The 22,237-nt window shown below is 51.0% G+C and overlaps 10 protein-coding genes across 10 annotated transcripts; 4 read left to right on the top strand and 6 right to left on the bottom strand.

Moving 5' to 3' along the window:
* Positions 1-847: 847 nt before the first annotated feature.
* K460DRAFT_290850 (eukaryotic translation initiation factor 2C 2) lies at positions 848-4,330 on the top strand (the record flags this gene model as incomplete). Its single annotated transcript, XM_040929238.1, has 7 exons — positions 848-1,066; positions 1,339-1,464; positions 1,517-2,744; positions 2,796-2,858; positions 2,923-3,112; positions 3,176-3,426; positions 3,483-4,330. The coding sequence occupies 7 exons, from the start codon at positions 848-850 to the stop codon at positions 4,328-4,330; spliced, it is 2,925 nt and encodes a 974-aa protein (XP_040786544.1).
* Positions 4,331-5,806: 1,476 nt separating this feature from the next.
* K460DRAFT_368852 (DUF367-domain-containing protein) lies at positions 5,807-7,395 on the bottom strand. The gene has a single exon (XM_040933856.1). The coding sequence runs from the start codon at positions 7,310-7,312 to the stop codon at positions 6,131-6,133; it is 1,182 nt and encodes a 393-aa protein (XP_040786543.1). The 5' UTR covers positions 7,313-7,395; the 3' UTR covers positions 5,807-6,130.
* A 9-nt stretch (positions 7,396-7,404) lies between these two features.
* Positions 7,405-10,112, bottom strand: K460DRAFT_368850 (ADP-ribosylation factor-binding protein-like protein GGA1). Its single transcript, XM_040933855.1, has 8 exons — positions 9,897-10,112; positions 9,754-9,841; positions 9,626-9,701; positions 9,281-9,574; positions 8,957-9,229; positions 8,490-8,904; positions 7,913-8,439; positions 7,405-7,855 (listed from the first exon to the last, which is right to left on the bottom strand). The coding sequence occupies exons 1-8, from the start codon at positions 9,982-9,984 to the stop codon at positions 7,655-7,657; spliced, it is 1,962 nt and encodes a 653-aa protein (XP_040786542.1). The 5' UTR covers positions 9,985-10,112; the 3' UTR covers positions 7,405-7,654.
* Positions 10,113-10,417: 305 nt separating this feature from the next.
* On the bottom strand, positions 10,418-11,034 carry K460DRAFT_289220 (uncharacterized protein; the record flags this gene model as incomplete). The annotated part of the gene is made up of 3 exons (XM_040929105.1): positions 10,418-10,601; positions 10,655-10,795; positions 10,868-11,034. 3 exons carry the CDS (start codon positions 11,032-11,034, stop codon positions 10,418-10,420), a joined length of 492 nt encoding a protein of 163 aa, XP_040786541.1.
* Positions 11,035-11,379: 345 nt separating this feature from the next.
* Positions 11,380-11,991, bottom strand: K460DRAFT_155327 (uncharacterized protein). The gene is made up of 5 exons (XM_040926841.1): positions 11,911-11,991; positions 11,816-11,853; positions 11,681-11,751; positions 11,546-11,632; positions 11,380-11,487 (listed from the first exon to the last, which is right to left on the bottom strand). The coding sequence occupies exons 1-5, from the start codon at positions 11,949-11,951 to the stop codon at positions 11,479-11,481; spliced, it is 246 nt and encodes an 81-aa protein (XP_040786540.1). The 5' UTR covers positions 11,952-11,991; the 3' UTR covers positions 11,380-11,478.
* Positions 11,992-12,098: 107 nt separating this feature from the next.
* On the top strand, positions 12,099-14,949 carry K460DRAFT_368848 (exosome complex exonuclease-like protein Rrp6). Its single transcript, XM_040933854.1, has 3 exons — positions 12,099-12,541; positions 12,593-12,780; positions 12,831-14,949. Exons 1-3 carry the CDS (start codon positions 12,191-12,193, stop codon positions 14,647-14,649), a joined length of 2,358 nt encoding a protein of 785 aa, XP_040786539.1. The 5' UTR covers positions 12,099-12,190; the 3' UTR covers positions 14,650-14,949.
* K460DRAFT_342798 (uncharacterized protein) lies at positions 14,894-16,567 on the bottom strand (the record flags this gene model as incomplete). Its single annotated transcript, XM_040931205.1, has 2 exons — positions 15,694-16,567; positions 14,894-15,582 (listed from the first exon to the last, which is right to left on the bottom strand). Exons 1-2 carry the CDS (start codon positions 16,187-16,189, stop codon positions 14,894-14,896), a joined length of 1,185 nt encoding a protein of 394 aa, XP_040786538.1. The 5' UTR covers positions 16,190-16,567.
* A 156-nt stretch (positions 16,568-16,723) lies between these two features.
* Positions 16,724-18,052, top strand: K460DRAFT_368845 (uncharacterized protein). The gene has a single exon (XM_040933853.1). The coding sequence runs from the start codon at positions 16,826-16,828 to the stop codon at positions 17,711-17,713; it is 888 nt and encodes a 295-aa protein (XP_040786537.1). The 5' UTR covers positions 16,724-16,825; the 3' UTR covers positions 17,714-18,052.
* Positions 18,053-18,132: 80 nt separating this feature from the next.
* K460DRAFT_342792 (prenylcysteine oxidase-like protein 1 precursor) lies at positions 18,133-20,489 on the top strand. The gene is made up of 3 exons (XM_040931204.1): positions 18,133-18,477; positions 18,527-19,094; positions 19,143-20,489. Exons 1-3 carry the CDS (start codon positions 18,384-18,386, stop codon positions 20,038-20,040), a joined length of 1,560 nt encoding a protein of 519 aa, XP_040786536.1. The 5' UTR covers positions 18,133-18,383; the 3' UTR covers positions 20,041-20,489.
* K460DRAFT_290862 (uncharacterized protein) lies at positions 20,455-21,645 on the bottom strand (the record flags this gene model as incomplete). Its single annotated transcript, XM_040929240.1, has 2 exons — positions 20,455-20,644; positions 20,867-21,645. 2 exons carry the CDS (start codon positions 21,643-21,645, stop codon positions 20,455-20,457), a joined length of 969 nt encoding a protein of 322 aa, XP_040786535.1.
* Between the last annotated feature and the right edge of the window lie 592 nt (positions 21,646-22,237).

The following is a 22,237-nucleotide window of genomic DNA, read 5'->3' as shown; positions in this document are numbered from 1 at the left end:
GTAGCGCGATACAGAGCCGTAGAGCCTCCATATAAACAGCCCATCCCCACCTCCTACTGACTTTCCTCCACCACCACAACACTCCTCCTCTCCCTTATCCTCCTCGACTACAAACCCTTCCACTGCTACCAAGGCTTCCTCGACGACACCAACAACAACGGCAACAACAACAATATCAACTTCCCTTCTCTACGATAACAAGAGCTAGTCTCGCAAGCTCGTCACCGCAGTAGTCAACACCACTGCATGCAGTCTCTCTCTGTGTGCTGAGCATCTTCGGTACGTACTACCCTCAGCATCATCATTGCCGTATTTCCTTGCGCACCATACCATTGGAAGCCGGCTTCACCGTCACTTCCTTCCACAGCGCCACCGGGCTCAGCGTTACCACGGCAATCCTGTCGCACTTGCCTCTTTTGCCGTGACCCATCCACACACCCACCACATCTCAGCTTTTACACTTTTCCCATCACCTCGCAACCCTCGTCCTTTCTTCCACCACTACACTCCAATCAGCCTCACACTACGGGGTTCCCGTGCGTCTACCTCGCTTCAAACCTCAAATCGCTCGCCCTTGTCTGTTTACCACTACCGTGAGCACACACGTGCGCAGCTTGTATTTCTGAACAGCCTTACTAACCCTTCTCAAGCAGATCAGCCGTCCAGTTCAGACATCTCGACACCCATCTTCCTCACGGACTCAGGTCAAAAATCAAGGTACGTACCCCACTTCATTCCTATCAGGCCTTCGCATTGTACGAATGTCACCGTCGCGCGTGCCGTGTGGCTGCACGCCACTCCTGATCCGTTTCTTGCACCAAGGCTAACATTCCGCTCAGAGTACGCAATGGCCGGTCCACCAAAGAAGTACGCCCGAAACGAGCAGCAGTCTCAGGGCTCTTCTAATGGCTCTTCATCGGCTTCGCGCGATCCCACCCAGCGTTCAATTCCTCGCCTTGACGGCAACCGCGACCCCATCGTCAAGGCCATCGACTACACCAAGCCCACCGACCTGAAGAACATATCTGAGTTCCTTGGCATCTCTGGCTGGTACACGGCTCGTGGTGTAAGTACAAACGCTTTTCTCCCCTGGCCAGCATATGCATGCAAACTTCCTCGCAAATACTCGCCTTCCATCTCCACACTGCCTTACCATGTAAACAACTTCGAGCTCATACCCTACCACTCTCGGTATGGCCGTGCAGTTTCGGATTGAGAGCATATAAGGCCTTTCTCTTCCATCATCACCTTCTGTCATGTACTGCACACTTACTCTGATCACTCTCAACACATTCAATATCTTCATCTACCCGTACATATGTTAACATTGAATACTAGATTGAAATCCCGCATGCGCTGCCGCATCGCCCCAAAAACTTCAACCAGTACGGCAGGGAATGTGGCATCATGCTCAACACCTTTAATGTCGTCAAGACCCCGAACACGGTCGTTCATCAGTACGATGTAAGTTTTCTCTTGCAACATTTATCATGAACTATTTACTAACACCAGAAAGCTCAACTACACCGGCGATGCTCGCGATTACACCAAGCGTGTTCTTCTCAAGAAGATCTGGAACTCCAACCCTGTCAAGGCTGCCCTCGGCGAGCCTACCAACCTCTGGGTCTGGGATGGCAACAGGCTTTCTTGGTCTAGCAAGCGTCTTGATCGCGAAGACACCCGCATCACAGTCGACCTCGATGCCGAAGAGGGCCGGCCCACTAGGGAAGGAGCCCGCGGAAACAAGCATACGATTCACATCCGCTGGACTCGCCAGGTTGACTTCAACCATATGCAAGCTTTCCTCAACGGCCAAGCATCTTGGTCCACAGAGTGCATTGATACTATCAACTTCCTCGACCATGTCATGCGCGAGTGGCCGTCTCAACAGTACACCCAAATCAAGAAGTCGTTCTTCCAGCGCGGCGAGCAGCGCTTTGACCTTGGCGGTGGTATTGAGGCCTTCAAAGGTGTCTTCGCATCTCTTCGCCCCGTCCTCGATGACAGGTTCCAGAAGTCCCTCTCGGTCAACGTAGACGTCGCCAACGGCACTTTCTGGCGCGCCCAGGAGCTTACCCGTGCTATCGGTCAAGTCTTCAACTGCACTCCTCCTCAATTCTCACAGCGCTTCAAGGAGGCTAAGCGCGACTGGAAGAACTCCATCTTGAAGAAGGATCTGCGTCGTTTCAAGCGCGTCGGTGTTTCTACTACCCATACCAAAACCCCGACCCAGTGGACTATCGACGAGTTCGTCAACATGGACGCCAACGAGGCTACCTTCCCTGATCCCGATGATCGCCAGCCCGATGTCGATCCTCGGCGCCTGAGGCAGATCTCCGTTTCCAGCTACTTCAGGCAGAAGTATAATATCAACTGCATGCCGGGCGTTCCTGTTGTGAGGATGACCAAGAAGATTCGCAAGGGGCCTGTCTATATGCCCATTGATGTCCTCAAGATCGACACCAACCAGCGATACAACATCAAGCTTTCCGACACGCAGACCTCCTCGATGATAAAGTTTGCTGTTACTCTCCCCCGGGATCGTTGGGCTGCAGTGCAGCAGGGTGTCCGCCTTCTCAACTGGCCTAGTGATCCGTACCTGAGGCACTATGGTCTGCAGGTTAGCCCTAACGCCGCCAAGGTTAAGGCTCGTATCCTTCCTTCCCCGACCGTCCACTTTGGTGCAGGCTCCAAGGAACCCACTATCAAGCCTCAAGACCTCATTGCAGGTCGCTGGCGTTTAGGTACCCACACCCCTCCTCGCTACCACAATGATGAGTACTGACTCGAAATAGATGGCCGAAAGTTCGCAATCAACAACAAGGATCACCCAGTAAAGGCTTGGGGCATCTGCTGCAGTAAGTAACATTGGTATACGAGTTTCATGTGAGACATATACTGACTTTGTACCTCAACTTTTAGTCCAAGGTCGTGGCAGCCCTCCTGTTCAGGCGGTCGAGGCTTTCGCCCAGAAGTTTGTTCAAATCTACGAGGGACATGGTGGACTTATCGTGGCCCATCCCCAGCACGGCAAGAAGCCCTGGATGGGTCCTGGCAACCTGAGTGATGGTGGGGAGATGGTCCAGAAGGTGTGGAACCAGACCGGCAATAGGTAAGTGATGCTGGTTACCTTCACAGTCGTGGTATGCGAAAGATCTCCACTAACATACTTCAGATACGCGATGCCACCTATGCTTCTGTTCTTCATCGTCAACGACCGCAACGTCGATGTGTATCGCCGCATCAAGAAGTCGTGCGACATCCGATTTGGCGTGGCTTCTCAAGTCCTTCAGGCTAAGCATGTCATGTCTGCCTCCCCACAGTACATCTCGAATGTCTGTATGAAGGTCAACGCAAAGCTCGGTGGTGCCACATCTGTGACGAAGTCTCAGCTAATCCCCAAAGTCGCTCCGAGGTCCGCTTCAAGTAAGTTTTCATTGAGCAAAAGGAATAAGAGACAAAAACTGACTCCAGAACTTTAGTTCCTACCATGGTTGTGGGTGCTGACGTCTCCCATCCCGCTCCAGGTGCTGCATCCACCGAGGCCGCTTCCTTCGCCGCCATAACCGTCTCCTTGGATCCGAATTTCGTCAAGTATTGGGCTGAGGTGCAGACCAATGGCAACCGTGTGGAAATGGTCACGACCGCCAACATCGATAACCACTTCGGGTACATGGTGAAGAACTGGATTCAGAAAATCGGCCAGGGCAGGGCTCCTCAGCGCGTACTATACATCCGAGATGGTGTATCTGAGGGACAGTATGCTGCTGTACTTGAAGAGGAGGTCAAGGACATGAAGGAGTGCTTCAAGAAGTTGGGCTGCAAAGACATGCCCAAGTTCACCGTTGTCATTGCTGGCAAGCGCCACCATATCCGCTTCTTCCCTGACGCTGGCAAGGGTGACCGTAACAACAACCCTCTTCCTGGAACCTTGGTAGAGTCCGGTTGCACTCATCCATTCGAGTTCGACTTTTACCTCTGCTCGCATGTAGCAATCAAGGGTACAGCTCGCCCTATTCACTACCAGTGCATACTCAACGAAGGCGAGTGGGCGTCCGCAGAGTTGCAGCAGTTCATCTTCGAGCACTCTTACCAGTACGTCCGATCCACGACTCCGGTATCACTTCACCCGGCCGTTTACTATGCTCACCTGGCTGCCGACCGCGCTCGAGCCCATCTCAATGACAACCCCGTCTCCTCTGGCAAGAAGGAGTCCAAGGCCGACCAGCAGTCGTCCACTGGATCCTCTTCCAAGCAGAACGTCGAGATCGCCCCCCTCATGGCTATGCAGAACGCACGTGGCCTCAAGGAGGTCATGTGGTACATCTAGAACACACATTATGGGTTTGCGATGGTCAACGGCAAGTGTGGCTCCAATGAGGGACATGCTAGGTTGTGGTACCGGCAAAGGTGATCATGGGAGTGGTTTGAGGTCGATTTAAGCTGACGATGCGGCAATTGTGGCTGCCTCAGCACACAAAGAGGCCTGACAGTCTTCACAGTGGGAGAAAATTTGGCGGGTCGGGTGCTTTTTTTTCTTCTCCTTCTTCTTCTTCTTCTCTCTCTACGATACCCCTTCCGACGGTTCTCTCCTCGTTCCTCCTCATTTAGGTAGGATCCATATTTTCCATGATTTTACGGAACGGAAAAGCATTACATAGACCTGTCAGCTCCTTTGCAATACTGTGATGTTGTTAGTGATGCTCTTAGTTTGACATCTGATGACTAGGCATAGATTACAACGAAGGGGGTTTTTCACTCTAGAACCGTGTTCGCCCAGCTCAAAACATCGGATGAGAGCCGCTCTGGGGCTGTCATATAACAACACCTAGCCAGCTGCATGGTCATTAAGCAAGGCTCAGTCTGCTACTTTAGATAGCGGTTAGATTTCGGGGCGTCGACGCGATTCAATGTCCGCGGACTTCACGCAGGTTCAAGCACTTCAGACCTTTCAATTAGACATTTAAGTGACCTAATCGATATCCAAGAAACCTACTCGCTGAACACATCTCGACTAGAGCATGACCGAGGCTGGCATATACAGAGATGTGTAGCATTAGCTGGTCGAGACTTTTATTATATGTCAGAATAGTGGGGCAAACTAGCATTCGTTGCTAAAGGAGCTCTGAACGAGACAAACAATTATCGAGTGGGTTGAACATATTATCTACGGAAAAGGACTGTTAGAGCTTCTAAAAAGGTAAGTAGGGGTATTAAAAAAAACTATCGTTTGTTAACGCACAGATAATAAGAGAAGGAGGTGGAGTTTATATCGTGTGACTTAACAATATAGTCGGACCAGATAAACAGAAGCTAATCATACTGAAGTTAGAAGTTGAGAGGTTCTCCTATGCGGAGATAGATATCCTGCTTTCTCACCCTTAGTAATTGACGGGGTTCACACAACCTTCGTCTTTGATTGTGAGAGAACAAAGGGTCGTTCTAACAGCCCCAATACTTGAACCTCTTATTGTCGACATAAGACCCGGAAAATGTGCTTACGGCGCTGTCTTCCCCTTCTCCCTAACTTAGATATTACATCGTGACTAATAAAAGAAAAGCAATCCCTGCCCCTGTCCGCCTCCTTTCTTCTGTCCTCGGTATGTCCTACAAAAGACCTCTGTACATGCACCGCCTTGGACCTCCCCGGTCGTTCTTTAGATGCTAATTTGAGTTTGAAATGTCAATTAATACCCTAAGAAATTTAGTTAGTACCTTGCTAAATCCACCTCTGAGAAAGTCAAACTTGTTACAAGAAAGTGGCACAACTACCCGTTCTCCTTTTCTTCTTTCTTTCCCGTTCATTCCAGAAACACAGTGACATACAACGGCATTGACATAATAAGTAACTCTCCTCATTGTGTGAAGGGGATGATGATATTGCTTTAAACTGGCAAGTTCCGAGTTGGGGAGGGGTATGGACGGATGCATACAAGCAGGCAGGCAGGAGAACACGTAGAAGTCGTGGCGTATAGACTGCTGGGTGCGATGACTGTGAGACAGAATACGAATCTCTCAAGTAAAGAAGAGAGCACATTGCAGAGTGCAAGAAGATATAATGAGGATGAAGCATATCCATCTCATCTCCGCCATGCTCGATATATTCGCACTATTACTACTTCTACTTCTATCAGTAGCCCTGTTTGCTCGGTGCCTTCACTTTCGCACTCGAAAATGTAGCTTTGTACGTCTTGTCCATAGCCTTCGATCTCTGCGTGCTCGTTATACCTGTCCGATCCGTCGTTGGCTGTGCAGCCATAAAGTTATCGAATTCGTCATCTCCCGCATCCTCCGCTGGCGGATCGCTGTCATCCTCTTTGGCCTCTTTGGAGTTACTCGGCAGCGCAGGCTCGGTTCGAGGTATGCGCTCTGGTGCCTTCTTCTCATCCTCGTCCTCGTCGTCTTTGGGTGCGGGGTTGGCAAAGGGTTTCGAGGCGAGAACGCGTCTTCTCAACTCCGCCATTTCCTCTTCGTCATCCGAGGACTCGGGGAGGTCGTATGGGTTGCGCGGGTCGATTTCATCTTCGTCCTCGTCCTCTTTTCCTTCTCCTTCTTCATCTTCATCTTGATCGCTGCTCTCGTCGATAATCCTCCTGTTCATATTTCCGCCCGCCCACTCGTCCTCCTCCGCGCCCTCCTGCCTTTGCTCCTTCCACTCATTCTCAATCTTCTCCAGCCACGCCTCCTCCGCCTTCTTAATCTCCTCCTCGTTCTCGCATGCCGCGTAGCGCTTGAGTAATGCCGCGTTGATATCTAAGAATGCCCTCCCATAACTGAATGTCTCCAGTATACTCTCTGCCCACTCAGGGTGTCCGCAGATGTAATAGCACGCGGCGAGGGCTTCGACACAGTTTAACCGCCATGGTTTACCGTAGTTTGTTTGGTTTGCAGCGACGAGGTAGGGCAGGAGGCGTTCGCATTTCCCGCCTATACGTCCAAACGGCACCTCGTCAATCCTGTTCCAACTCGCCTCAACCACGGCGGCGCCGTACTGTTCCATGAGTTCCTTGTCTTCGCGGCTCACGATCTTCCTTGCTTTTGGGCTGACTACTACACCTGCAAACTTTTGCCCCACGTGTAGTTCGCGCATCATGCCCAACCGCATCAGTCGCTTCCCCGAACATCGTTTCGCGTCGCAATGCCCAAGATCCCAACATGCAGCCTTGAATGCAGGTTTCGCCGGTCGAGGGTTTGCCGCGTCTTGCTCCTCGTCAGCATCGGATTCGCGGCGGGGACGAGGCGGGCCGCGCGCTTTCGTTGGCTTGTTGGAGTATTTATTGTTGGACTTGAAGTCCTTTTTGTGGCGGACCATTTCGGGTAGAGTTGAGAGGCTGCCTAGTCGAATCGGAAAGGTTTGGCAAGAAGTGTAGCAGACGCGAAATGTACGAGTTGGGTGGATAGTTGAGGAGGGGCAACTATGAATTAATTCACGATGTTATCGATAGAGAGCTAGTGCCAGTGCCAAGACTGATCGTGGCGATGTCTTTTGGGTGATCTACAGACCCCTGCCCATATCTTCTATCTTCAACCTCGGAAGACATCCCCTTACCACAACTCGAAACAGCCCTTAGGCTATGAGAGAACAAACGCTCACCAAAATGCCGCTGCAGATGCACCAATATTTCCCCAACCCGCTAACTTTTGACCGGAACCGCTATGAGACACCAAGACTCGCAATCTCCCCCATCTGGTTCTTCTGCTGTCCACCGAGGGAATAAGATGCTTTCCACCTCATCTTAACGCTATTGCCTGTCCCCCGTTGGACGTTGTGTATCCAGATGTTTTGCGTGATACCGTGTTTCTGGTTAGGTGCTAGTATGACACCAGACTGTGGCTCCAACTGAAGTTGTGCACCCTATGGGGTGTCAGTTGTGAAATCGAGTTGAGCAACAGTCAAAAAGAATTCGCTTACCTTTGACGCGGCAACCTGAAGAGTGAGACCAGAAATAGGTAAGGGTGTGTTGTTCGATACTCGAGACTGAATTAAGAGAGCCGTGTCTGTTTCTCTAGAGATGTTGAAGAGCACGTTGATGTCGGTGTCGGTCACCACTATTTCCTTGCTAGTGTCTGGTACAGAAGAAGCGAAGTTCCATTCTTCGTCATCATTCGTAGCATTGCTGCTGCTTTGCGCCAAATTCGATGTCGGTGCGGAGATGGCGCCCCCCAGTAGATCAACAGAAGCAGGTGCAGCATGTGGTGGTTTGACCGATTGCTGATACTGAAACGGCGAACCCTGTCGAGGCGTTGATGCTAGAGCAGCAAAAGGATCTGGCGACCGAGCTGGTTGTACAGAAGGTTGGGAGAAAGCAGATGGAGGAGGCGACGATATCTGAGGTGGCGTAGGGCCCGGACCTGATGCGAAGAGGTCATTGATCTGTTGTGCAGATGTCTTCTGCTGAGCCTGCGATTGCGGCACGGCCATTCCAGACATTCCTAAAACTGGTTAAAATTAGCATTGACAGTATACCTCATTTTTCTAAGATGCCTACCGGAGCCATTCGAACCGCCTAATGATATGCTACCCGACTGTCCATAAGAGTCTCCGCTCAATGACAAGCCCAACAAGTCGTCCTCTAGAGCATTACCCTTCTGTGCAGGTTGCTGAGAGGCGCCTGAAGCCTCCACAGCTGCTGAAGGTGCAGGTTCTGGGTCCCCAAAATCGATGAGATTGAGCGTGTTGTTAGGGCCCTGCGACACTCCAGCACCACTGCGTCCAAGGGTGCCTACGGGGATTCTATTCGCGCCTTCAACATCTCCCTTCTTGATGAGTTTGTATCTTTCTATCGTCCGGTGTATGCTATCGTTGATCTCGAACAGCTTCGCCACAGCCTCATGGTCCTCGGAATCCTCCTCGCACATCTTCTGAATCTTTGGTTGTGCGCTTGCTAGTGCATTGGCAAGTTCCTTTGCTACAGTCAACGAGGAAACGACTAAGCACGGTATCCGATTAGCTTACCTCGAAGACATCGCCTTCTTTGATTTGATCTCCTGGCTTGTAACCCTGCAACATCTCTTCGAGTATTTTTGCCTTTTGCTGGATTCTGCCAACCTCATCAGCAGCTTTTGCGCGCCAATCTGTTTTGTTCCGTGTGTCATAGCCCGCCATTACTTTCATGAGCTTGTTCGCTTCTTGTAGATCGTGCGGCCCTCCTCGGCGGATCAGTTCCTGGAGTTTCGCTGATTGCGCTTCTCGCTCCTCCTCTTCCATTTCCTCTGCTGACCGCAGGTTCTGTATAGTGTCAGCAATCCGGCCTCAATATCCAGCCCTAGATAAACATACGTCGCTCGGGTTTAGCACTGCCGCATCTTCCTTCCGTATTTCCGGGAATATGTAGCCTTTGTAGCTCAACAGCCTATGCATGTCTCGTATGAAGCCAAGGTCGTCCTTGTACCGCGATGTCTGGCATATCGTTTGCCGCCATTCTTCTATCAGCTCGAGAATCTTGGTCTGGACACGCGACGAGTGCATCGGAGGGCGCTCTGGGAATCGGCGTACGAGCTCATTGAGGAATTCCTTGGTGCTGATTTGGAGGTGGAAAGGGTAACCGCAGTTCTTGACACAGATATCGAGGAGCTATAACACAGTAAGCCATGTGTCGCTTGAGGCAGGGCAGCGCGGCCGTACATTAAGTGCGAGAAGGGCAACATTTTGATTGCGGTGGTTGACATAGTGGACAATCGTGACAGCTGCTTCTCGAGGCCTATGAAGTCGTGAGTCCTTGGTTATATGCGCGCTGAGTGGTTTCATCCTACGCGGAGCCTTTCTTGCTATTGATCAAGTCGGAAATTTCAAGATTGAGGGCAAGGTTGGGCTCAAAGTTCTGGGGATCGCATGCTTGTACTGTTTGCTACTGTATTAGTGCATGGATAGAGCAGGGCGACTGGATCTCGCCTACATATAAAGCGTTGTAGCGGCGATGAGGGTGCCTCCGGGAACACGCCGTAACGACTCCGGGCGGCCATGCGCGCAGATGCTGCCTCCATCCTGCCGCCGGGGAATTGGTGGTGTTGGAGTTCACAAAAGGAGGACTATGCGTTCCGAGAGTTTCGGGGGAGTCAAGGCGAATATGGCTGAGCTTGGGGTATGAATAGGGTGGGTTGAACGATCTGGTGGGGTCTCTGGAAAGCGACACTTCTCCTCCGTTGCAATGGCTTGGCACCTTGAAGCCACAGCTACGTCAACAAGGCTGCAGGCTCAACATCGCCTGAAATTCAAAGTAATGCCTAGGTTTCAGATTGTATACCACAGCACAAGACGCTCTTACTCTAGAAGTAGATAACACACCAACAATGCCATCATAGTACATGAGAGAGCAGATGATATTTTGGAAATACTAAGCACTACCCACCATAACTACCTAGGTACCCGTATATCTTTAGTCTTTTTGTGGTCTCTTGTAAGATGACATCCATTCACTTAGATCTGCCAGTAATTGTTGACAAGATACGCCGTATATCCAGCCAATGTCAATAGCACCGTCTGCGTGCCGTAATACCCGAGAGGCCTTCCCAGGCCCTTGCAATCCTTGATCATCAAGCCAAACTCAGCATGTCCGATACGAAACGCTAATAGTGTACCGAGCGCATAATTGATGTATGTTCTAGTACATAATGTCAACTCCACAGATCTACGTGTGGGAGATGATCTTGTCACCTGTTCGCTCCGTTGAGCTCTGCGAGAATTGCAACTGCGAGCACTAAAGGTACGTTTTCGGCGAAGTTAAGCTGCGCGCGGTTTGCTACGTAGAGCGAATCCTGGGTGCCTTGTGTGGCGTCTGCTGTGTCTCCCATGAGCCTGGCTATTATCAGCGATCCCTTCTCAGTGCAATTGCGACTTTATTGTGCCTTGATTAGAATATGCGCCTACGTTTCAGTTGTGATACGATGGTAAGTAATGCGATTCTGCAAGAAAACATAGTAAGCTGCGAAAGGAAGCGCCCATGTCGCTGTCGCGGGTGCGAGAAGAGGCAATGGAACGCCGAGGCCAACTTTCGTAGCTGCGCTTCCAACAGGGGTGGATAGGTAATTAACCATGATGGAGAGAAGGTCAAGATAGCGGCGTTCGGGGTTAGATGGAGAGCTTGAGATGAATTGAAGTTGTTATGAGCTCCAGGCGCGTAGCTTTGACGCGCTCTAGACTATGTCGTCATACTAGAAATTAACTGAAACCTAGCGCCGCTAGTGTTCCAGGAACCCAATATCCATAAGCAACTTGGGATTCAGAGCATTTTGTAGATGCGGGCAGAGGGTATAGTACAAATGAGTAGAGTTCAATATGTTGCTGACGCTGGCACAATGCTTGTTGAAGTTTCGAAAGCATGTACTGCACGCAGAGTCAGCTTCGTCTCATAGCATACTAAGTTTGACATTTGGTGCATTGCCAACAATGAAAAGTAGACGTACATGCAATATATGACAGAACAGACGCCAGACTGTCTAGGATAATAGAGTTGAGGAGGTATAGTATCGGCAAATGCATTACTTGTTCTGTATCTTTGTTTAGCTGCAGCTTACTTATGGATTGTATATTTTCCCTTCGACTCACGGGTTTCATATGTTCGGCGTCATTTTCTCTGTTATCGTCTCGGACCTCTTTTAGCATTTTGTCGATGCCTCGCTCGTTCAAGACTCGCTGATGTTGTGTTAGACATGGCCTCGCCTTCTTGGCGTAGTCACTGACCGATAGGCACTTCTCATATTGATCGAATATGGGTTTGCATTCGTCTGTTGTTGCCGTGCCTCTCAGGAACTCTGGCAAGTTGAAAGCAAAGTGTCAGTAACGTTGCGTCATGTGCTTGGGAGAGAAAGAACATACTTTCGCTGTACCATTTTAGGAAACAATTATCGTATCGTCTATCTTGCTGTCAGTGGCTTGGACAGTCTTGACAGGTCGGAGGCCTCTAAGCTCACTCTTTTACTTCGTTGCATTCTGGTGCTAACGACGCTGACATGTTGGTAGCGTTTGCAGCGGATGAAAGTTCCAGTCGCAGTGGCGGGTGAAGGTCGCGACAGGCCTGTTTATCGATAAAGCGCTCGTGCCAAGACATAATTTCTCCAAGGTTCTTTCTTCTAACAGTTGCGACTGCGCAATCTTTACTCTCCTATAATTTCTACAACATCGAAGAGAGACGTTGCCGCGAGTCTCGAGAGCTCAAGCCCGCGACAATAATGAGCAAGCAGTAAATCTACCATGGACACCTTCAAGACGCTCCAGGCCGAAATCTCACAAGCCCTCGTTGCTACCACGCGATCGGCTTCACGTATTAGCAGCGCAGATATTACCTTTCAGCGGTCGCTAAACCCGGAAGTTGGTACACAGCTCGACGCCCAAAATGCGCGCCTCCTTCACCTTGCGCAACGTCTTCTCGAAAATGCTGCATCGAGCTCGGATGCTGTAGGTCCCAAGCTACCCGACGTCGAATCCGTAGACGCCAATTGGAAGGGGGTTGTTGATGTTATCGACAGCTTGCTTGAGAAGGCAGACATCAGCCTTGATGAGTACACTGGTGTTGTCAAGCGATTGAGTCCGATAGGCGAGCAGGTACGAGCTACAGACCCGTTCATCAAGTTCCAATATCTAACATGTCTACAGGCTGCCGTGAAGCCCCGCCCCAACATCGCCGAGAAGAAAATTATTCCGAAGCCTCAGCTCAATTTCGAGCATGTGCCGAAGAACGACGAGACTGGTGGATTCCGCCCGTTGTTGGCATCGAAACCGCACGCGAAGGTATCGCTCGAGAACTGTATGAAGAAATTCAAGGACAGGAGGGGGCGGGAACAGTACGCATGTCTTATAACAACGGCCCTTGTTCATACTTACAGAACTACAGATACCCACACCCTTACCAAACCGAGATCGAATCCTACGACTTCCCTCCCAATGTCTATGAACACTTCGAACCGCAGCAATACCAGCCTTTCGAGTCTACCACTGCCACTTTTGTGGACACACCCGAAGCGCTCGCTATAATGCTGGCTGAATTGAAGACTGCAAAAGAGATAGCCATCGACATTGAACATCACGACAACCGGTCATATATTGGCATTGTGTCGTTAATGCAGATCAGCACGCGTGACAAGGACTGGATAGTGGACACGCTCAAGCCCTGGAGACGGAAGCTGGAATGTCTCAATGAAGTCTTTGCAGACCCCAACATCCTAAAGGTTCTGCATGGCGCCTACATGGACATCATCTGGCTCCAGCGCGATCTCGGCCTCTATGTTGTTGGACTGTTTGATACCTACCATGCAGCCCGGTCGCTCGGATATCCAGGCGCTAGCCTGGCTTATCTACTCGACAGATTCGTCAATTTCAAGGCCCAGAAACAATACCAGATTGCTGATTGGAGAGTGCGGCCGCTAGGCAATGAGCTTTTCGAGTACGCGCGAGCAGACACCCATTTCTTACTGTACATCTACGACAACATGCGGAATGAGCTTGTCGAGAAGTCCAACTTTTCGGATCCCGAACGCAACAAAGTACAGGACGTGCTCTTAAAGTCGAAAGAGGTGGCCTTGCAACGATATGAGCATCCTGTATATGACACCAAACTTGGCCTCGGCCCCGTGGGCTGGTATAAGCTCATCTCGCGGACGCCCGCCCAGTTCACGCCCCAGCAGTTCTCTGTCTTCAGAGCAGTGCACAAGTGGAGGGACAATCTTAGCCGAAAAGAGGACGAGAATCCGACATTTATAATGCCTAATCACGCCGTGTTCTCCGTCGCTCGAGCGATACCAACAGACAAACCAGCTTTGTATATCGCTATTCAGCATGTTTCGCACATTGTTCGAGCAAAGGCGGATGAACTCGTGAACGTCATTACCGAAGCTAAGAAAGAGGGATTGGACGGCCCAGAGCTGACCGATGTACTCAAGACTATAGCGGATATGAAGGAAGCGGAATGGACCGCTAAATCTGACACTCCAAACAAGGTAGCCCCGGCGCCTGCAGCTCCGGCTGTTCAAGCTGAATCTGCTCCTCTTATGAGCACCGTCGCTATTCCCGCCACCCGTGCTCCGTCATCCACTTTTTGGGGCAAGCTGTGGTCTCACAGCTCGGCGTATCAACAAGGAAGCATGCCAACAGTCAACATCGACCTCGCTCTCCCATTGCCACCTCTCACCGCAGAAATCTTTGCCGACGGGAATAGAGTCACGCCAGAATCCGAGAAGCCGCAGCATACTTTCGTCCCCAAGGAAGACAGAACAGAAGACCAGCGCACTGACATGTTTGTCGTCAAACAACTCGGCGGCCGGAAGCGCAAGCGAGGCGATGCCCCAGAGGTGCAGTCACTATCAACACCAGCACTAGACCCCATGACCAACGATGAGATCATGCTCGACGCACAGGAAGACTCGCCAGAAGCTATTCTCCTACAAGAAAAAGCGGCCAGGAAAGCAGCGAGGAAGCAGAAGAAGAAGGAGCAGACTGCTCAAGCTGCTGCCAAGGATGACGATGAGCCAGCGTTCGACTATGCGAACGCGCCAACTGTGCTGCATGCTGAAGATGGAGATGGCAAGAAAAAGAAGAAGGATAAGAAGAAGAAGCCCGCTGGCTTTGCGCCATTCTCTGGGCTGACGAATGCTCCGAAGGGGCTTCCACGGGCGCAGAAAGAGGTACCTGGACGGAGCAGGACATTCAAGTCGTAGTAATGGTTGGTCAGAGTGAGGTGGAGGAGCTTGCGTGCATGTGACATTCCGTTTCTGTACATATATACCTGCATTATGATGCCATTCCTAGTCGAGGCATCATGAATCGATTCACAGCGCTCGATCGTACGAGAAGGACACTACTTGCGCATCATAGTGCTTTCCATCCTTGATTCCTTGTAGACACTTTGGTCCACAATCATCTCCTCGAGTACATACTAACCACTCCGCCTATCCCAATGTCTCACACTAACTGACCATCCAGAACCCGATGAAATATACCAAAGTTCCCCTCGCCATCCTTCCCGCCATGCGGTCCTTTGACATTATCAAGCACAGCGAAGCCCACTTCCTCCCACCAGCCTCCCTGAAACTCGTTCTCCCTCAGCACTTCCAGAAAGCACTCTGCCACTTCTTTGGGTGGATTGGCAAAGACACCACACCCCAAAGCACCGAGTACCAGCTTCGTATGCCCCTTGTGCGCCGCTACGCGTAGCGTGATGCGGATCTTGCGCTTCGTCTCGGCCCTCTGTCCTATGTTCTTGAAAGTCTTGTCGCCTTCCGAGAGCTGCGGCTTGCGAAGCGCTGCAATGGAGATGACGGATGTAACAGGTAGGTTGGCAGGTACTTCGAAGGGAGTCAGGAGGGTGTGTCCGCGGGACATGGCGTCTCTTATCAGGACCACAGAGGGCGTGTAGATGGCGGATAAAGAGGGTAGTGGATAGTAGCTCTTGTGTAGGGAGAGGTAGAGCGACGAGCGGTAGCAGAGGCACTCTTCCTGGGCGAGGGCGCCATTCTGCCAGCCACCCCCAGGCGAACGCTCAGATGCGAGGTTCAGAACTGCTACGGGTCTGGCGGTACGTCCCCTGAAAGTCATGGGGGTAGCGGTACGTTTGGCAAAGGTGCTTTCTAACCCCCTAGCCGTGGCAACATCTCCAGACTTGAGGACTGAGTCCTCTTTCGGTGGAGTGGTGGTAGTGTCATCTTCGAATTCGCTGGCTGGAGTTCCATTTGCTGGCTCCTCAGAGTCATCTTTGCTTTTACAATCTATCGAATCCTCGTCCATTGGCGCATGGTCAGTTGATGTGGTGGGCACGATCGGGTTCGGCATGCCTAGGTGGGTACACACTTTATAAGTCGGCTCTAGCTGTAGTGCTACATCGAACGTGTCCATGTCATAGACTCGGATGCGTGTTCCTTTCTTCCCAGCATCGGCATCACCGAATGGTAACAGGAAACCGGGACAGTCATTTGCACTGAGCGCACCCAGATCTTTCAAATCGTAGACATATGATTCTGCAGCGTTCAAGCTGGAGATGGCGGACAGTATCTTTGGGAGTTCGACCTTGGTCTCGTCTGCTACCTCTTTGAGATGCATGTTGCGGCGACGGTTGGGCCCACGGTGTGGTCCAGTTGAGCTGGGTTTGAACTTGGATTTGTTGGAGTTGGGTCGGGGGTGATAAGGTTGACCAGGTCGCGAGGTGTCTGGTCTCGAGGACTTTGCCTTCTGAAGGAAGGGGAGAATGGACCCTTGCTGCATGGTGAGGAGCGGAATTGTTTGTGTCCAGCAAAGCGTGATGTTCTTAGAATTGCGTAGGCGGCTAAGATGGTGATGGATTGCTCTTCACCGGTCGTGACAAGGGACGAGCTCTTTAGACGTTTGGTTTCGCACAAACAGAGGGGGGAGAGAGACACTTTGATGCCAGTGGTGATAGCTATGAAGTTCGAGGACAGCAGGTAGACTCATAGACGCCACCAATCAGGCAGCAGGCAGCAGGCAGGGAAGGAAGGTGCATTGCAAAGGAGCTCACTATGCAGTGAATGCCAGGTCACCAGCCATGTCTGAGCATTTGAATAGGACATTCACTAGATCAGTTCAGACCCCAGGGCTCTATGACAGATTGTTGATCGATCATCGAGACGTACTAGCGAGACGCCGTGTCCGCCGGTGCGCCTTACGATATGCAGTGAAGCAGGGGTTCAGCCCTACCGCTATGGCGGGTCTGTGCAGAAAGAGACCCCACATTCGCTAGAACAGCGATCAGATGGCAATTAAGAGATGCAACTTTCAACCAGCAACCAGCAACCAGCAACCCCGTAATCCTCACGTCTTCCACCTGCATCATTGTTGCCCACAATCTTCCTCATGTAATTCAGCACCCCGCTCACCGGCGACATGCCTCCTACGCAGCTCCACCATCCGTCACCCAAACGCAAGCGCGATCAACCCCCGCCTGTACCCTTACTCACCACTACGCTGTGTCGCGCAACAACACCACCCCACGACAATCCTACGCCATCGTCAGGCGCCGACAGTCCCAGGAATGCTGTCGCCGACCAGCTGCGAGGGATGACGCTGGTCCCGATTGCGGCGATTCCAATGTCGCCGCTCGACCAGGTGGCACACAAGAAGCTAAAGCTGGACGAGATGAGAGTAGACAGCAGCATGTCGTTGAATGAAGACCACACAAAGATGATCAAGTCGCAATCTTGGGCAAAATCTCACAAGCTGGATACCATCGCGGGTACGCCAAAGTTGGACGTCTCCCGAGAAATACCAGAAACCCCTCAGGCGCCTCGACCCCGCATATTGCCACATATTACTTCCTTTGCGCAACCCACCACATTCACATCATCTTCAGGAAGCCCAACATCGCAAAATATCTCGTCAATAAGCCACGGACAAATTATACATGATCCGTCTTCTTCGCAGCCCCGCCCACGTAACAAGTCACCTTCCCTTCCCTTGCCGTCCCTCACGTGGCACAACAGTGAGATCACGGGTCATCTTGCCGACCCTTCGACTGATCCTGACGATGATGGGACGGGTCTGAACGGGATTGGGTTCAAACCGACCCCAGCGATAGCGTACGCCAGGTCGCAGAAGAGGAGACAGCAGCTGAATGAATGGAAAGCAAGGCAGACCCGCGAGGAGAGAGCAAAACGCAGCGAAAGAAGGCGACGAGGCGTTGGCGGAGCGGCCTCTAGAGAAGCAACAGTGGAAAGGGAGATGCCCGTTAAAGACGTGGATACTGCACGGCGGTCGGTGAAGTTCGCTTTATAAGGCGCTACCGGCGTAATCGTAATACTTGGATATTCTGCAACGCGGAAAGACTTTTCTTTCTTGTATCATGACGATCTTACGATGTTTATATTACCAGCGAGGGGGGACGGGCGGGATTGCTACGGGTCATGGAGTGGCAGCTCGTCTAGGAGTCCGGCGCGCAGCAGGAGCTTTTGGTTTATGCTGTGTCTGATCCTTTTAAAGTGGTTCAGAGGGGATTTGAGGGCGTTCACCTACTTGGAGAATCTACTTTCAACAGCAGGATACTGCTTCATTTCATTCATGTTCATGACTCGTGCCCCACTTCCCTAAACAGAGCTAAGCACGTGAAAACGCGACCATACACTCCACGCGTTCATTGTGGTCTATTGATCAGAAACATATACTAAATTGGTGCCATAACGCGAGGAGGGTGTATTCACGTCTAGGGAGACATGTATTGACCATAATAAAGCGAATCAACCACTGCCATGTACCAATCGGCTGCGCCCGGGCAATGACCTCACAGGGTTCATGCTTACGATAGTGCTCCATGCATTGCGTCTCCAACTGTCCCCCATACCACTATGGTCTACGAGATTAAGCTTCTGACGTTTGTTTGATCGCTTCGATCGTCTTTCAAACCTCATAACATAGCTCTGTCCTCCGACAGTAGCAACAGACTTGCATAATGCGAGTGTTACGCGTCATTTCGTTGCTGCCCATCGCCGGTGCGCTCAATAGTAGAGATGAAGCTCATAACGCAAAGCGCATTGCAATAATAGGTAGCCGCAACATAGTCTCATACAAGCAAAAAGTGCTAACATCCAGTAGGAGCCGGAGCAGGCGGCTCGTCCGCAGCGTACCATTTGGCGCAGTATGCCACCGAAGCATCCATCCCCACGAACATTACCGTTTTCGAGCGCAACTCCTATGTCGGCGGCCGAACTACCACAGTTAACGCATGGGATGATCCGAACACTTCCGTAGAGCTTGGCGGCTCTATCTTCGTCGAGGTCAATCACATCATGGTGGAAGCTGCGAAGAGATTCAACCTGTCGGCTGCAGAACACAATGTCGCAACACGGTTACAGATCCCAGACCTGGGAATTTGGAATGGAAAAGAGTTCGTCATAATTACACGCGCAGATGAGGATACTTGGTGGGACAAAGCGAAGTTGCTCTGGAGATACGGTACCGCGCCGTTATGGACAAACAGGTTAATGAAGAGCGCTGTAGGAAAGTTCTTGTCCATTTATGATGAGCCGATCTTTCCGTGGAAAAGCCTGAGTGATGTCGTTGAACAAGTGGGACTGCTAGAGGTTACGGGGGTGACGGGTGAACAGTATCTCAAGGCTAATGGCATTGGCGAGGCATTTGCAAAGGAGATCATCCAAGCAAGGTAGGCTCAGCAGTTCGGGTAGAAAGTTCAGATGCTAAGGAAACGTAGTACCCGCGTCAACTATGCCTCGAACTTGCCATATATTCACGGCCTGGAAACAATGGTCTGTATGGCTACGAACGGTGCGATGCAAATTAAGGGCGGGAACTGGCAGATCTTCGCCAACATGCTGGACTCCTCAGGAGCAACAGTCCACCTCAACACCACTGTCGCCAGAATCTCAAAACAAGAGGATGGCACTTACGTGACCAGTACGAGCACTGGTCATACCGCGACATATGACGAAGTCATTCTTGCAGCGCCTCTACAGTATTCAGACCTCGTCATTGACCCTGCCCCCGAACATGTTCCAGACGAAATCCCATATACAAAGTTGTTTGTGACGCTGTTCGCATCGCCTTTTAGGTTGGATCCGAAAGCATTCAATCTAGGCGCAGACAAGCCTGTCCCGCAATACGTTCTCACCACGCTCCCGGACAACGAAGAGCCACAAGACAATGTCGGTTCGCCAGGCTTCTTCAGCATCTCCATTTTGGATCAAGGAATTAACCCCCATTCCTCCACCCCCCGACCAGAATACATCTACAAAATATTCAACCACGAGCGTGTCACTCCCAAGATCCTCACTTATATCCTCGGCCACGATGTCTCAGACGACGAAGCCGAGCACGGCGATGTTAATGGAGCGGTCAGCTGGATATACCACAAGGTTTGGTATTCGTACCCAAAGGAGTATCCGCGCGTTACGTTTGAGGAAATTAAGCTCGATGAGGGATTGTGGTACACGAGTGGAATTGAGAGCTTCATTAGCACCATGGAGACGAGTGCTTTGAGTGGCAAGAATGTGGCGAGGTTGATTCGGGATGAGTGGGTTGCGAAGAAGGCTGACGGGGAGCTGGGTGGAAAGAGCGAGAAGGCTGAAGAAGTCTTTCAGGAGGAACTGTGAATTCGCCATGGCACAGAGCGAACGAGGAGAGGCTTGGCTAAGCTTTATCATTATCCTTCAGCACGTTTTGATATATTAATTCTAGGCGGCGTCCCGGCATGTTAAGTCCAGACCTTGGATCTCAACTCACTTACACGCGGTGAACAGGCCCTTTCTAAAGATTGGCATAAGCTTCCCCGAATTACCCGTGTACCTCCCTTGACATCTCAAACCATTCCTGCCAGCTACTGTCCAGATGTCATCCAATTATCCGCAGTCTCTAGGTCACTCACAAGTGGTATTGAAGCAAATTGTAACAATGTAAAAGGGTAAGCCATGAAGATCAAGTCACCACATATCTGCGTCTCACTTCAACGGCAGTGTTGCCGACTCTCCAAAATTGATTTTAAATATAATACCTGAATTTTAAGGACTTTAGAGCACTTGCCAGCTTCCCTCCTCATCGCCAGTATGTGAGACCGGACTCAACGTCGCATCAGTCCATTCATCGTCTGAAAGATAGTCCTCTTGCGTTGGTATCACCTCACTCTTACCCTGATAGTTACTACATAACCCTTTCCTTAGGTCCTCTCCTTGTCCATCGCTCATCTTCTCGAGGCCCTGCCTCTCCCCAGAGTCCACCTCGTGATCCGAATCCTTGTTGTGTTCCTTGTCCTCACCGGACGTGTCGCATGAAGAGGAGGAAGCGTGTGTGCATCTGCCACCTATTGAACCTCTACCTTCATATTCTTCACCTCCACTTTCGGCTTGGTCTTCAAAATCTGCTTCATGTGCCTCATCTTCTTCTTGTTCCGTAACTTCTTTCCACACTATACTATCCTTCAACTCTCTAAGATCGAGTCTTCGCCCCTTTGTGTCCCTCGCTACCGTGGTAGTCATGGCCTCTAGAAACGTCTTGACACTGTTGTACTCCTTCACTTCTCCTCTCCACCAACTACACCCCACCACAATCTTCGCATCCTCCTTGTGTAAGAGAAGGCTATACTCGCTAGCTGCTCTCCGTAATCTCATCTCATCGTCCCAGATGTTCAGACAGAGTGTGCGAAAACCTGACATATGATGAACTATATAGTCTGCGAGTTCAGCGTAAGACTTTTGGGAGAAATCGTTAGAGCAGTCCTCTTCGTAGGGTTGGATGAGGAGGCTTAGGCAATCGAAATTCTTCCTAGCCTCAGAGCTCAACGACTTTAGGAACTGTAGAGTGGCGTAGGCCTGGTATCGTCCCCGCGGGCATGGACCAGTAAGGAAGAGAAAGTTCTTGCCTGCGTACACTGTGGGTTCAGCTTCATTGTGGATGGCCTCTCTCCGTTCAGTTTCTGCTCTCGTCGCGGGCCGGAGCATGTTTATGGGTCCGTGAGGCGCTTGGAGAACCCATAGCTTTTCCTCTGGTGGGTGGAAGCGGACTTCGGGCCCGACACACTCGTAGCGGGTGTAGATGTGGCCTGATTCTTTATCTTTTTGCTGGGGAAGAGTTGAGCTTGGACACCTGCATCTATCGATCTGTGTCGGGCCGGCAAAGGTTGTGTTGCTAGGATTCTCAAGATACGGCCATTCGAGCGTGTAGTTGATAGTTGTTATATCGTCTGAGGTTGAGACGTGGGGCATCGGGTTTACTGCACTTCGGTACATAAGAGTTGATGTGGTTCAAGCGAGGACAAAAATCAAGGTGGGAATAGACTGTAATTTTATGAGGTTAATGATGTGAAGATAGTTAGATTCGATATGACATGCAAGAAACATAGACTTGACGTGTCACCAAGCCTTGGTCCCACTCCACCGGTTGCGACGACGAGGCTGATAATAGAAAGGCATGCATACCGCTCTTCTCACTCCAAGGCAGCAGACTCACTCAAGGTAGCTCGAAATAGTCTTATGAAGCACCGAATGAGGAAGTACCATACGCCAGGCGTATAATACGGGGCGTCTAAGAATAGTAAGCAATGGCAACTAGAATGCTGTAGTACGCAGCTGCGCGTCAGCGCCCTTGATGAGGGGTACGTCGATTAAACTGTGATGCAAACGTCAAGCCACAAGGTGCAATTGGTCGTGGAACACTTGATGGTGATGGTCGCGAGGGTTTTGGAGTGATGGTACCATGGCACGGTTTACTACAATAGATTTGCGGCGCGTGACCCAAGTGTGGAGGCCTTGGTGGAGTTCCGACAGACGGTGTCGCAGTCGCAAATCTTGAATTCTA

Source organism: Cucurbitaria berberidis, assembly GCF_010015615.1.
Source record: "Cucurbitaria berberidis CBS 394.84 unplaced genomic scaffold K460scaffold_4, whole genome shotgun sequence".
In the NCBI taxonomy this organism is placed as follows: Eukaryota; Fungi; Ascomycota; class Dothideomycetes; order Pleosporales; family Cucurbitariaceae; genus Cucurbitaria; species Cucurbitaria berberidis.
This window is presented reverse-complemented; position numbering and strand designations above follow the sequence as displayed.

Bases quoted from the DNA above. Each gene is read 5' to 3' on its own strand.
- K460DRAFT_368850 (XM_040933855.1), bottom strand. From the start codon at position 9,984: ATGGAGGCAGCATCTGCGCGCATGGCCGCCCGGAGTCGTTACGGCGTG. The intron at 9,575-9,625 runs GTACGGCCGCGC...ACTGTGTTATAG, and splicing joins TTGCCCTTCTCGCACTTAAT to CTCCTCGATATCTGTGTCAA. The intron at 8,440-8,489 runs GTAGGCATCTTA...AATTTTAACCAG, and splicing joins AGGCGGTTCGAATGGCTCCG to TTTTAGGAATGTCTGGAATG.
- K460DRAFT_155327 (XM_040926841.1), bottom strand. From the start codon at position 11,951: ATGTCAGCGTCGTTAGCACCAGAATGCAACGAAGTAAAAGA. The intron at 11,854-11,910 runs GTGAGCTTAGAG...ACAGCAAGATAG, and splicing joins GAATGCAACGAAGTAAAAGA to ACGATACGATAATTGTTTCC. The intron at 11,633-11,680 runs GTCAGTGACTAC...ACACAACATCAG, and splicing joins AATATGAGAAGTGCCTATCG to CGAGTCTTGAACGAGCGAGG.
- K460DRAFT_368848 (XM_040933854.1), top strand. From the start codon at position 12,191: ATGGACACCTTCAAGACGCTCCAGGCCGAAATCTCACAAGCCCTCGTT. The intron at 12,542-12,592 runs GTACGAGCTACA...ACATGTCTACAG, and splicing joins TGAGTCCGATAGGCGAGCAG to GCTGCCGTGAAGCCCCGCCC. The intron at 12,781-12,830 runs GTACGCATGTCT...ACAGAACTACAG, and splicing joins GACAGGAGGGGGCGGGAACA to ATACCCACACCCTTACCAAA.
- K460DRAFT_368845 (XM_040933853.1), top strand. From the start codon at position 16,826: ATGCCTCCTACGCAGCTCCACCATCCGTCACCCAAACGCAAGCGCGAT.
- K460DRAFT_368852 (XM_040933856.1), bottom strand. From the start codon at position 7,312: ATGGTCCGCCACAAAAAGGACTTCAAGTCCAACAATAAATACTCCAAC.
- K460DRAFT_342792 (XM_040931204.1), top strand. From the start codon at position 18,384: ATGCGAGTGTTACGCGTCATTTCGTTGCTGCCCATCGCCGGTGCGCTC. The intron at 18,478-18,526 runs GTAGCCGCAACA...AACATCCAGTAG, and splicing joins AAAGCGCATTGCAATAATAG to GAGCCGGAGCAGGCGGCTCG. The intron at 19,095-19,142 runs GTAGGCTCAGCA...AAGGAAACGTAG, and splicing joins AAGGAGATCATCCAAGCAAG to TACCCGCGTCAACTATGCCT.